This window comes from Scyliorhinus torazame, chromosome 5 (genome assembly GCF_047496885.1).
Source record: "Scyliorhinus torazame isolate Kashiwa2021f chromosome 5, sScyTor2.1, whole genome shotgun sequence".
In the NCBI taxonomy this organism is placed as follows: Eukaryota; Metazoa; Chordata; class Chondrichthyes; order Carcharhiniformes; family Scyliorhinidae; genus Scyliorhinus; species Scyliorhinus torazame.
Window position 1 is genome coordinate 132,528,663 of NC_092711.1, and position 14,008 is coordinate 132,542,670.

General features: G+C 51.9%; 1 protein-coding gene across 1 annotated transcript; it reads right to left on the minus strand.

Annotated features, from left to right (window-relative positions):
• Window positions 1-148: 148 nt before the first annotated feature.
• On the minus strand, window positions 149-12,826 carry LOC140422689 (ribosome assembly protein METTL17, mitochondrial-like). The gene is made up of 5 exons (XM_072507654.1): window positions 12,726-12,826; window positions 3,477-3,515; window positions 3,268-3,360; window positions 1,700-1,884; window positions 149-703 (listed from the first exon to the last, which is right to left on the minus strand). Exons 1-5 carry the CDS (start codon window positions 12,750-12,752, stop codon window positions 517-519), a joined length of 531 nt encoding a protein of 176 aa, XP_072363755.1. The 5' UTR covers window positions 12,753-12,826; the 3' UTR covers window positions 149-516.
• Window positions 12,827-14,008: the final 1,182 nt, after the last annotated feature.

The window sequence follows — 14,008 nt, forward strand, 5'->3', positions numbered from 1 at the left end:
CTGTGAAACCACAGTGCCCTCCACTTGTGCTACCCCAAAGCCTCATTAAATTGTAGGCACATTTTAAAGTGAAACTAAACTCCAACTTCCTTCATACTCAACTGCTGGAATATAAATTAAGTGTAACAGGAAGGAGCCAGACCTCCTCTTGTGTGAACATAATCTTTATTAGTGTCACCAGTAGGCTTACATTAACACTGCAATGAGGTTACTGTGAAAATCCCCTCGTCGCCACATTCCGGCACCGGTTCGGGTACCTCGGACAATGGATCCCTGCTTGATCGGCACTCCTGCCACCGACGCACAGTGGCAGCAGTGTGTGCACCATCTACGCGAGGCTCTTCAGCGACTCACCAAGGCTCCTTCGACTCCCACCAGAGAGAGAGGTGGCAGACCTGGGAGGGGGAGGGGCTTCCATTTCAAAGTCACATCCGAAAGGAGGGTGCTGCCGCCAGTGCGGCGCTCCCTCCCAGCCTCGCAGGCCGTGCGATCGCAGCAACGCTCCCGAGCCTCCGATCACGTCCCCTGGGGTGGGGAAGGTACAGGACCATCCAATTGGCTCTCTGGAGGGGACCGTCCGCTCGCCCCCACCCTGCCCCGCGCCGGGCTGCCGCTTTCCGTCCCGTCTCCCGCGGCGATGCGGTCAGGGGGCACGGGCAGCCGGTCGCCCCAGGAACTGTTGCGTGCCCATCGGTAGAGGTCTCTGTGAAGGAGGGAACACAGCGGGTGACAAAGGGATGTGTTTTTTTTAAACTTAAAAAATAACTTGCGTTTCTCCAGCACCTTTCACGACAGCAGGACGTCGTCACCCCCCGCGCGCGCACATCCTGCAAAGGGCCTCATGGCCAACGAGACGGGTGATTGCCGCATCGTAAGATGCCACCCGCATTTCCAGAGATAAACGATCAGGTAATCCGTTTTCAAGTGTAGTCGATGGAGGGATAAAAAGGGGGCCAAGACACTCGGGATAACTCCCTCCCTTCCATCTCCTCACCCCCCTCCCTCCCCCGCCCAAAACCTTCGCAATAGTGTCCACGGGGTCCTTGGCTACCCGAGAGAGAGAGAGAAAACGAGCAAGAGAAAGGATGAGAGAGAAAGAATGAAAAAACAGGAATGAGAGAAAGAGCGAGAGAGTTACTGAGCGAGCGAGAATGAGTGAGGGACAACGAGCAAGAAGAGGTGAGAGCGGCGACGGACAGAGAAAAGAAAGACTTGCATTCCTAGTTCATCCTTCAGAGGACGGTCTTCTCCCCCCCCCCCTGAACCCGGCCACATCGTGGCCTCCGAGCTGTTTCATTTTTTTTCCCTCTTTCAATCACAGTCAGGGAAACGGGCACAGCAGGATCCCACAAGCAACGAGGCGACAATACCGTGGTCGACCATTTTACTGATGCTGTTTGAAGCACGAAGACTGAACCCCCGCTCTCTGGTTTTGGGGGTGTCCGGAGAAGACGTCCTACTCGCCAAGCCCATGTGGGGCTGCTTTCGTAACTTCTCGGAGATGTCCGATGGCGTCAACCTCGAACACGGACCTCGCGGCAGAGCAGCACTCCTCTGAGACCGCGCCTCCAATCTGCAAGCATGCTTATCTGACGCCGCCTCCCCCCCCCCCCCCCCCCCGACATCACCTCCGCTCAACCAACCCCGACTCTCCTCCCCTCCCGCCAACAAAATCAAGCTTTTGGGAGCTCTCCGTTACCTTCCGCTCTTGCGAGGGGTGAGCACCATGTGCCGCAGGGTGCCGTCGGCACAGCAGACGTGGGCGTGGACGTGCCTCGGCCTACACAAGACGGGACGGACGACCCGGGGCCAGGCCTCTACCTCCTCCCGGGGCCCGCGGCGCAGGACGAGGTAGGAGAACCTCTCCAGCTTGACACCGGTGTTCTGCGGCGAGGAGAGGGCAAACGGGAAGATTAAAATCAACAGAGCGAAACACCACACATCAACGGAGAGAAAAACACACGAGGTCTGTTACTGCCTGGGTGAGTGCGGCCCCGACAACACTCGAGAAGCTCGACACCATCCAGGACAAAGCAGCCCCGCTTTGATCGGCACCCCATCCACAAACATTCACTCCCTCCACCACCGACGCACAGTGACAGCAGCGTGTGTACCATCTACAAGATGCACCGCAGCGACTCACCAAGGCTCCTTCGACAGCACCTTCCAAACCCACCACCTGTACCATCTAGAAGGACAAGGGGCAGCAGACACATGGGGAACTCTACCACCTGCAAGTTCCCCTCCGAGCCCCACACTCACCACCCTGACTGGGAAATATATCGGCCGTTCCTTCACTGTCGCCGGGTCACAATCCTGGACCTCCCTCCCTGACAGCACTGTGGGTGTTACCCACACCACACAGGGACTGCAGCCGGTTCGAGAAGGCGGCTCACCCACCACCTCCTCAAGGGGCAATTAGGGACGGGCAATAGGCAGCACGGTGGCGCAGTGCGTTAGCACTGCTGCCTCACGGCGCCGAGGTCCCAGGTTCGATCCCGGCTCTGGGTCACTGTCCGTGTCTGCGTGGGTTTCGCCCCCACAACCCAAAGATGTGCAGGGTAGGTGGATTGGCCATGCTAAATTGCTCCTTAATTGGAAAAAATGAATTGGGTACTCTAAATTTATATTTTAAAAAAGGATGGGAAATAAATGCTGGCCCGGCCAGCGACGCCCACATCCCGTGAATGATTTTTTTTTTTTTTTTTTTTAAATGGAGCTGACCTTCCAGTCTGGGAATCGTGGAAGGAAAATGGTCCAAACGTAGACAATAGGAGGAGCCCATCGAGCCAGCTCCCCTTATTATGATCACGGCTGTTGATCAAATTCAATACTCAAACCCCTTTAGCCCCCAGAGCTGTATCTATCTCCTCCTTGACGTTGGCCTTCACAGCGAGAGGATTCGAGTACGGGAGCAGGGATATCTTGCTGTAATTATACACGGGCCTTGGTGAGGCCACACCTGGAATATTGTGTGCAGTTTTGGTCTCTTTATCTCCACCCACCCCATCAGTGATAGCCCGGGTCTCTGGATGACACGTCCAGTGACATTACCACAACATGGCCACCTCCCCAGCACCAGGTCATGTCACAAATGACGCATCCTGCGCACCGTATCCCAGCGCAGCGGCTTTCCCACACGACACTACTCGAGTGAAATCGGCGCTTCCCTCGGGGAATATCCTGCCCCGCAGGACCAGCATCGGCACGCTGAGGGGAGCCGCAACTTTAGGGTCAGGCTTTTGGGCCTAGCAGTCAGACACTCACCCAGGCGAAGGACAGGGGGTGGTAAGCCTGTACGAAGTTACACGGCAGGGGTGCCTTGCCCGTCAGCTTGGGGCAGGTCAGATCGTGAGGGCACTGGAGAGGGAGAAAAGAGAGACGGTCAGAATGAGATCAGCCTGCTCCCCAAGATTAAAAACAAAAATCTCTCAAAAAATATTTAAGGTGGCATCGGAAGGGAGGAGTCAACTCACTGGAGCGAAGACATGAGCGGCAGATTCTTCATCTTTGATCTGTGATTGGGGGGAGAGACGGTGGGAGGGAGGAAGAGAAGATGGGGGGAGAGGGGTATGGAGGGCAGAGAGGGAGGAGTGAGGGGGTTGGGAGGGGAAGAGAGGGGGAGGGGATCAAGAGAGAGAGAGAGATTGAGGGACCGAGCGATGGAGAGAAGAGGGATAGAGATAGAGGGAGGGATCAAGAGAGGGACGGAGATAGAGGGGGGGGGGGACGGAGATAGAGGGGGGGGGAAACGGAGATAGAGGGGGGGGGGACGGAGATAGAGGGGGGGGGCGGATGGAGAGAGAGAGAGAATAAAAAGCAGAATATTGTTTACAAGGTGAAGAACCTTTGTGTTCAGTTTCAAAGAGGCTCGAGGTTCGCTGGTATACAGAACATGGAAAGATTGGAGGCAGGTTCAGCAAGCGATATGGAAGGTTTATTAGAACACTGGCTATTACTGCCGGGGGCGGGGGGGGGGGGGGACACGGAGTACAGACAAAAGACGTCTTTGCTGCAGGTGCACAGGGTGTGTGTGAGGCCACATCCCGGGCAACGTGTGCAGTTCTGGCATCCGTATTTAAGAAAGGGTAGACTTGCATAGGAGGCGGTAGATCCAGTGAATTGGACCCTGGGATGAGGGGTTCTGTCCTGCGGCGAGAGGCTGAGTAAATCGGGACCTCTATTCTCCGTGGGGTTTAGAAGAACGAGAGACGATCTCGTGGAGGCCGAGAAGATTCTGAAGGGGGCTCGATAGGGTGGATGCTGAGAGATTGTTTCCATTGGTTGGGGTATCTGAAACGGTGGGCGAGGGGGGGCCATTCTCTGGGTGAGGAGGTGGCCATTTTGGGACAGGGACGGCCATTTTGGGATTAAGCTGAGGAGAAATTTCTTCACTCGCAAGGTTGTGGATCTTTGGAATTCTCTGCCCCAGCGGGGTTGTGGATGCTCCATCGTCGAACTCGTTTAAGGCCGGGACACACAGACTTTAGTCTCTCTGGAAATTCAGGGACATGGAGAACAGGCAACAACGCCCCCCACTCCCAAGATCAGGCATGATCGTATTGAATGGAGGAGCAGGTTCAACGGGCTGCATGGTCACTCCTGCTCCATCTCTTGTGTTTCTTGAGAGAGACATGAATGAATGAGGGTAGAGATCGAGGATATAAAATATTAACTGGGACAGAGAGGGGGTTAAGGAGGGTCCCGATCGAGGGTATAAAATATTAACTGGGACAGAGAGGGGGTTAAGGAGGGTCCCGATCGAGGATATAAAATATTAACTGGGACAGAGACGGGTTAAGGAGGGTCCCGATCGAGGGTATAAAATATTAACTAGGACAGAGAGGGGGTTAAGGAGGGTCCCGATCGAGGGTATAAAATATTAACTGGGACTGAGAGGGGGTTAAGGAGGGTCTCGATCGAGGGTTTAAAATATTAACTGGGACAGAGACGGGGTTAAGGAGGGTCCCGATCGAGGATATAAAATATTAACTGGGACAGAGACGGGGTTAAGGAGGGTCCCGATCGAGGATATAAAATATTAACTGGGACTGAGAGGGGGTTAAGGAGGGTCCTGATCTAGGATATAAAATATTAACTGGGACAGAAACGGGGTTAAGGAGGGTCCCGATCGAGGATATAAAATATTAACTGGGACAGAGAGGGGGTTAAGGAGGGTCCCGATCGAGGATATAAAATATTAACTGGGACAGAGAGGGGGTTAAGGAGGTTCCCGATCGAGGGTATAAAATATTAACTGGGACAGAGAGGGGGTTAAGGAGGGTCCCGATCGAGGGTATAAAATATTAACTGGGACTGAGAGGGGGTTAAGGAGGGTCTCGATCGAGGGTTTAAAATATTAACTGGGACAGAGACGGGGTTAAGGAGGGTCCCGATCGAGGATATAAAATATTAACTGGGACAGAGACGGTGTTAAGGAGGGTCCCAATCGAGGGTATAAAATATTAACTGGGACAGAGAAGGGGTTAAGGAGGGTCCCGATTGAGGGTATAAAATGTTAACGGACTGAGAGGGGGTTAAGGAGGGTCCCGATCGAGGATATAAAATATTAACTGGGACAGAGACGGGGTTAAGGAGGGTCCCGATCGAGGATATAAAATATTAACTGGGACTGAGAGGGGGTTAAGGAGGGTCCTGATCGAGGATATAAAATATTAACTGGGACAGAAACGGGGTTAAGGAGGGTCCCGATCGAGGATATAAAATATTAACTGGGACAGAGAGGGGGTTAAGGAGGGTCCCAATCGAGGGTATAAAATATTAACTGGGACAGAGAGGGGGTTAAGGAGGGTCTCGATCGAGGATATAAAATATTAACTGGGACAGAGAGGGGGTTAAGGAGGGTCCCGATCGAGGGTATAAAATATTAACTGGGACAGAGAGGGGGTTAAGGAGGGTCTCGATCGAGGGTATAAAATATTAACTGGGACAGAGAGGGGGTTAAGGAGGGTCTCGATCGAGGATATAAAATATTAACTGGGACAGAGACGGTGTTAAGGAGGGTCCCGATCGAGGGTATAAAATATTAACTGGGACAGAGGCGGTGTTAAGGAGGGTCCCGATCGAGGGTATAAAATATTAACTGGGACAGAGGCGGTGTTAAGGAGGGTCCCGATCGAGGGTATAAAATATTAACTGGGACAGAGGCGGTGTTAAGGAGGGTCCCGATCGAGGGTATAAAATATTAATTGGGACAGAGATGGTGTTAAGGAGGGTCCCGATCGAGGGTATAAAATATTAACTGGGACAGAGAGGGGGTTGAGGGTCTCGATCGAGGGTATAAAATATTAACTGGGACAGAGACGGTGTTGAGGAGGGTCCCGATCGAGGGTATAAAATATTAACTGGGACAGAGAGAGGGGGTTAAGGAGGGTCCCGATCGAGGGTATAAAATATTAACTGGGACAGAGGCGGTGTTAAGGAGGGTCCCAATCGAGGGTATAAAATATTAACTGGGACAGAGAGGGGGTTAAGGAGGGTCCTGATCGAGGGTATAAAATATTAACTGGGACAGAGAGGGGGTTAAGGAGGGTCCCGATCGAGGATATAAAATATTAACTGGGACAGAGAGGGGGTTAAGGAGGGTCCCGATCGAGGGTATAAAATATTAACTGGGACTGAGAGGGGGTTAAGGAGGGTCCCGATCGAGGATACAAAATATTACCTGGGACAGAGAGGGGGTTAAGGAGGTTCCCGATCGAGGGTATAAAATATTAACTGGGACAGAGAGGGGGTTAAGGAGGGTCCCGATCGAGGGTATAAAATATTAACTGGGACTGAGAGGGGGTTAAGGAGGGTCTCGATCGAGGGTTTAAAATATTAACTGGGACAGAGACGGGGTTAAGGAGGGTCCCGATCGAGGATATAAAATATTAACTGGGACAGAGAGGGGGTTAAGGAGGGCCCCGATCGAGGGTATAAAATATTAACTGGGACAGAGAGGGGGTTAAGGAGGGCCCCGATCGAGGGTATAAAATATTAACTGGGACAGGGAGGGGGTTAAGGAGGGTCCCGATCGAGGGTATAAAATATTAACTGGGACAGAGCCGGTGTTAAGGAGGGTCCCGATCGAGGGTATAAAATATTAACTGGGACAGAGAAGGGGTTAAGGAGGGTCCCGATTGAGGGTATAAAATGTTAACGGACTGAGAGGGGGTTAAGGAGGGTCCCGATCGAGGATATAAAATATTAACTGGGACAGAGACGGGGTTAAGGAGGGTCCCGATCGAGGATATAAAATATTAACTGGGACTGAGAGGGGGTTAAGGAGGGTCTCGATCGAGGGTATAAAATATTAACTGGGACAGAGACGGTGTTGAGGAGGGTCCCGATCGAGGGTATAAAATATTAACTGGGACAGAGAGAAGGGGTTAAGGAGGGTCCCGATCGAGGGTATAAAATATTAACTGGGACAGAGGCGGTGTTAAGGAGGGTCCCAATCGAGGGTATAAAATATTAACTGGGACAGAGAGGGGGTTAAGGAGGGTCCTGATCGAGGGTATAAAATATTAACTGGGACAGAGAGGGGGTTAAGGAGGGTCCCGATCGAGGATATAAAATATTAACTGGGACAGAGAGGGGGTTAAGGAGGGTCCCGATCGAGGGTATAAAATATTAACTGGGACTGAGAGGGGGTTAAGGAGGGTCCCGATCGAGGATATAAAATATTAACTGGGACAGAGAGGGGGTTAAGGAGGTTCCCGATCGAGGGTATAAAATATTAACTGGGACAGAGAGGGGGTTAAGGAGGGTCCCGATCGAGGGTATAAAATATTAACTGGGACAGAGAGGGGGTTAAGGAGGGCCCCGATCGAGGGTATAAAATATTAACTGGGACAGGGAGGGGGTTAAGGAGGGTCCCGATCGAGGGTATAAAATATTAACTGGGACAGAGACGGTGTTAAGGAGGGTCCCGATCGAGGGTATAAAATATTAACTGGGACAGAGAAGGGGTTAAGGAGGGTCCCGATTGAGGGTATAAAATGTTAACGGACTGAGAGGGGGTTAAGGAGGGTCCCGATCGAGGGTATAAAATATTAACTGGGACAGAGGGGGGGTTAAGGAGGGTCCCGATCGAGGGTATAAAATATTAACTGGGACAGAGGAGGGGTTAAGGAGGGTCCCGATCGAGGATATAAAATATTAACTGGGACAGAGACGGGGTTAAGGAGGGTCCCGATCGAGGATATAAAATATTAACTGGGACTGAGAGGGGGTTAAGGAGGGTCCTGATCGAGGATATAAAATATTAACTGGGACAGAAACGGGGTTAAGGAGGGTCCCGATCGAGGATATAAAATATTAACTGGGACAGAGAGGGGGTTAAGGAGGGTCCCGATCGAGGGTTTAAAATATTAACTGGGACAGAGACGGGGTTAAGGAGGGTCCCGATCGAGGGTATAAAATATTAACTGGGACAGAGGCGGTGTTAAGGAGGGTCCCGATCGAGGGTATAAAATATTAACTGGGACAGAGGCGGTGTTAAGGAGGGTCCCGATCGAGGGTATAAAATATTAACTGGGACAGAGGCGGTGTTAAGGAGGGTCCCGATCGAGGGTATAAAATATTAATTGGGACAGAGATGGTGTTAAGGAGGGTCCCGATCGAGGGTATAAAATATTAACTGGGACAGAGAGGGGGTTGAGGGTCTCGATCGAGGGTATAAAATATTAACTGGGACAGAGACGGTGTTGTGGAGGGTCCCGATCGAGGGTATAAAATATTAACTGGGACAGAGAGAGGGGGTTAAGGAGGGTCCCGATCGAGGGTATAAAATATTAACTGGGACAGAGGCGGTGTTAAGGAGGGTCCCAATCGAGGGTATAAAATATTAACTGGGACAGAGAGGGGGTTAAGGAGGGTCCTGATCGAGGGTATAAAATATTAACTGGGACAGAGAGGGGGTTAAGGAGGGTCCCGATCGAGGATATAAAATATTAACTGGGACAGAGAGGGGATTAAGGAGGGTCCCGATCGAGGGTATAAAATATTAACTGGGACAGAGAGGGGTTAAGGAGGGTCCCGATCGGGGGTATAAAATATTAACTGGGACAGAGGCGGTGTTAAGGAGGGTCCCGATCGAGGGTATAAAATATTAACTGGGACAGAGGCGGTGTTAAGGAGCGTCCCGATCGAGGGTATAAAATATTAACTGGGACAGAGAGGGGGTTAAGGAGGGTCCCGATCGAGGGTATAAAATATTAACTGGGACAGAGAGGGGGTTAAGGAGGTTCCCGATCGAGGGTATAAAATATTAACTGGGACAGAGGCGGTGTTAAGGAGGGTCCCGATCGAGGATATAAAATATTAACTGGGACAGAGAGGGGGTTAAGGAGGTTCCCGATCGAGGGTATAAAATATTAACTGGGACAGAGAGGGGGTTAAGGAGGGTCCCGATCGAGGGTATAAAATATTAACTGGGACAGAGAGGGGGTTAAGGAGGGTCCCGATCGAGGATATAAAATATTAACTGGGACAGAGAGGGGGTTAAGGAGGTTCCCGATCGAGGGTATAAAATATTAACTGGGACAGAGAGGGGGTTAAGGAGGGTCCCGATCGAGGGTATAAAATATTAACTGGGACAGAGAGGGGGTTAAGGAGGGTCCAGATCGAGGATATAAAATATTAACTGGGACAGAGAGGGGGTTAAGGGGGGTCCCGATCGAGGGTATAAAATATTAACTGGGACAGAGAGGGGGTTACGGAGGATCCCGATCGAGGGTATAAAATATTAACTGGGACAGAGAGGGGGTTAAGGAGGGTCCCGATCGAGGGTATAAAATATTAACTGGGACAGAGAGGGGGTTAAGAAGGGTCCCGATCGAGGGTATAAAATATTAACTGGGACAGAGGCGGTGTTAAGGAGGGTCCCGATCGAGGGTATAAAATATTAACTAGGACAGAGAGGGGGTTAAGGAGGGTCCCGATCGAGGGTATAAAATATTAACTAGGACAGAGAGGGGGTTAAGGAGGTTCCCGATCGAGGGTATAAAATATTAACTGGGACAGAGAGGGTTAAGGAGGGTCCCGATCGAGGGTATAAAATATTAACTGGGACAGAGAGGGGGTTACGGAGGATCCCGATCGAGGGTATAAAATATTAACTGGGACAGAGAGGGGGTTAAGGAGGGTCCAGATCGAGGATATAAAATATTAACTGGGACAGAGAGGGGGTTAAGGAGGGTCCAGATCGAGGATATAAAATATTAACTGGGACAGAGAGGGGGTTAAGGGGGGTCCCGATCGAGGGTATAAAATAACTGGGACAGAGAGGGGTTAAGGAGGGTCCCGATCGAGGGTTTAAAATATTAACTGGGACAGAGACGGGGTTAAGGAGGGTCCCGATCGAGGGTATAAAATATTAACTGGGACAGAGGCGGTGTTAAGGAGGGTCCCGATCGAGGGTATAAAATATTAACTGGGACAGAGGCGGTGTTAAGGAGGGTCCCGATCGAGGGTATAAAATATTAACTGGGACAGAGGCGGTGTTAAGGAGGGTCCCGATCGAGGGTATAAAATATTAATTGGGACAGAGATGGTGTTAAGGAGGGTCCCGATCGAGGGTATAAAATATTAACTGGGACAGAGAGGGGGTTGAGGGTCTCGATCGAGGGTATAAAATATTAACTGGGACAGAGACGGTGTTGTGGAGGGTCCCGATCGAGGGTATAAAATATTAACTGGGACAGAGAGAGGGGGTTAAGGAGGGTCCCGATCGAGGGTATAAAATATTAACTGGGACAGAGGCGGTGTTAAGGAGGGTCCCAATCGAGGGTATAAAATATTAACTGGGACAGAGAGGGGGTTAAGGAGGGTCCTGATCGAGGGTATAAAATATTAACTGGGACAGAGAGGGGGTTAAGGAGGGTCCCGATCGAGGATATAAAATATTAACTGGGACAGAGAGGGGATTAAGGAGGGTCCCGATCGAGGGTATAAAATATTAACTGGGACAGAGAGGGGTTAAGGAGGGTCCCGATCGGGGGTATAAAATATTAACTGGGACAGAGGCGGTGTTAAGGAGGGTCCCGATCGAGGGTATAAAATATTAACTGGGACAGAGGCGGTGTTAAGGAGCGTCCCGATCGAGGGTATAAAATATTAACTGGGACAGAGAGGGGGTTAAGGAGGGTCCCGATCGAGGGTATAAAATATTAACTGGGACAGAGAGGGGGTTAAGGAGGTTCCCGATCGAGGGTATAAAATATTAACTGGGACAGAGGCGGTGTTAAGGAGGGTCCCGATCGAGGATATAAAATATTAACTGGGACAGAGAGGGGGTTAAGGAGGTTCCCGATCGAGGGTATAAAATATTAACTGGGACAGAGAGGGGGTTAAGGAGGGTCCCGATCGAGGGTATAAAATATTAACTGGGACAGAGAGGGGGTTAAGGAGGGTCCCGATCGAGGATATAAAATATTAACTGGGACAGAGAGGGGGTTAAGGAGGTTCCCGATCGAGGGTATAAAATATTAACTGGGACAGAGAGGGGGTTAAGGAGGGTCCCGATCGAGGGTATAAAATATTAACTGGGACAGAGAGGGGGTTAAGGAGGGTCCAGATCGAGGATATAAAATATTAACTGGGACAGAGAGGGGGTTAAGGGGGGTCCCGATCGAGGGTATAAAATATTAACTGGGACAGAGAGGGGGTTACGGAGGATCCCGATCGAGGGTATAAAATATTAACTGGGACAGAGAGGGGGTTAAGGAGGGTCCCGATCGAGGGTATAAAATATTAACTGGGACAGAGAGGGGGTTAAGAAGGGTCCCGATCGAGGGTATAAAATATTAACTGGGACAGAGGCGGTGTTAAGGAGGGTCCCGATCGAGGGTATAAAATATTAACTAGGACAGAGAGGGGGTTAAGGAGGGTCCCGATCGAGGGTATAAAATATTAACTAGGACAGAGAGGGGGTTAAGGAGGTTCCCGATCGAGGGTATAAAATATTAACTGGGACAGAGAGGGTTAAGGAGGGTCCCGATCGAGGGTATAAAATATTAACTGGGACAGAGAGGGGGTTACGGAGGATCCCGATCGAGGGTATAAAATATTAACTGGGACAGAGAGGGGGTTAAGGAGGGTCCAGATCGAGGATATAAAATATTAACTGGGACAGAGAGGGGGTTAAGGGGGGTCCCGATCGAGGGTATAAAATAACTGGGACAGAGAGGGGTTAAGGAGGGTCCCGATCGAGGGTATAAAATATTAACTGGGACAGAGAGGGGGTTAAGGAGGGTCCCGATCGAATGTATAAAATATTAACTGGGACAGAGAGGGGGTGTTAAGGAGGGTCCCGATCGAGGGTATAAAATATTAACTGGGACAGAGAGGGGGTTAAGGAGGTTCCCGATCGAGGGTATAAAAATTAACTGGGACAGAGGCGGTGTTAAGGAGGGTCCCGATCGAGGGTATAAAATATTAACTGGGACAGAGAGGGGGTTAAGGAGGTTCCCGATCGAGGGTATAAAATGTTAAGTGGGACAGAGAGGAGGTTAAGGAGGGTCCCGATCGAATGTATAAAATATTAACTGGGTCAGAGAGGGGGGGTGAAGGAGGGTCCCGAATGGGGATTGCTGCCTGCTAGAGGAATGCTGGTGAGTAATAGGAATCAGTGTCAGCAGCTGACTGTCTCCCGAACACGGAGACCAGCTCATTAAACAGAGAGCAGAGAGGGCAGGGACAGCGACATTCACACTGCTAACCTTCAGCACAGCATCGCGAGCTTCCATCAGTATCTGATGGCCATCCTTCGTTCCATTCTCAATAAACACCTAAAGAGGCGGGAGGGGGAGAGCGGGAAAGGGGAGAGGGGGAGAGCGGGAAAGGAGGGTGAGGGGGAGATCGGGAAAGGAGGGAGAGGGGAGAGGGGGAGAGCGGGAAAGGGGAGAGAGCAGGAAAGGAGAGAGAGGGGGAGAGTGGGAAAGGAGAGAGAGGGAGAGGGGGAAAGGAGAGAAGGAGAGAGCGGGAAAGGAGAGAGGGAGAGCGAGAAAGGGGAGAGAGCAGGAAAGGGGAGAGAGAGGGGGAGAGTGGGAAAGGAGAGAGGGGGAGAGCAGGAAAGGGGAGAGGGGAGAGCGGGAAGAGGGGAGAGCGGGGAGAGGGGAAGAGCGGGAAAGGGGAGAGGGGAGAGCGGGAAAGGAGAGAGGGAAAGGGGGGAGGGGAGAGGGGGAGGGGGAGAGGGGCAGAGCGGGAAAGGAGAGAGAGGGAGAGGGTAGAGCGGGAAAGGAGAGAGAGGGAGAGGGTAGAGCGGGAAAGGAGTGAGAGGGAGAGGGGAGAGTGGGAGAGCAGGAAAGGAGAGAGAGGCAGAGCAGGAAAGGAGAGAGAGGGAGAGCAGGAAATGAGAGAGGGAGAGCAGGAAAGGGGAGAGGGGGGAAAGCGGGAAAGGAGACAGCGGGAAAGGAGAGTGGGAGAGCGGGAAGGGGAGAGAGAGAGCGGGAAAGGAGAGAGAGGGAGAGCAGGAAAGGAGAGGGGGGAGAGCGGGAGGGGGGAGAGAGGGGGGAGAGGGGGAAGGGAGAGGGGGGAGAGGGGGAAAGGAGAGGGGGAGAGCGGGAAAGGAGAGAGGGGGAGAGGGGAGAGGAGAGAGGGGGAGAGCGGGAAAGGGGGGGGAGGGGAGAGGGGGAGGGGGAGAGGGGCAGAGCGGGAAAGGAGAGAGAGGGAGAGGGTAGAGCGGGAAAGGAGAGAGAGAGAGAGGGAGAGGGTAGAGCGGGAAAGGAGAGAGAGGGAGAGGGGAGAGTGGGAGAGCAGGAAAGGAGAGAGAGGCAGAGCAGGAAAGGAGAGAGAGGGAGAGCAGGAAAGGAGCGAGGGAGAGAGCGGGAAAGGAGAGTGGGAGAGCGGGAAAGGGGAGAGAGGGAGCGGGAAAGGAGAGAGAGGGAGAGCAGGAAAGGAGAGAGAGGGTGAGCAGGAAAGGAGCGAGGGAGAGAGCGGGAAAGGAGAGTGGGAGAGCGGGAAAGGGGAGAGAGGGAGAGCAGGAAAGGACAGAGGGGGAGAG

Coding starts and splice junctions, on each gene's coding strand:
- LOC140422689 (XM_072507654.1), bottom strand. CDS start 12,752: ATGGAAGCTCGCGATGCTGTGCTGAAG. Junction 3,361..3,476: donor CCGCTCATGTCTTCGCTCCA/GTGAGTTGACTC, acceptor CTCCCTCTCCAG/TGCCCTCACGATCTGACCTG. Junction 1,885..3,267: donor ACCCCCTGTCCTTCGCCTGG/GTGAGTGTCTGA, acceptor TCCTCGCCGCAG/AACACCGGTGTCAAGCTGGA.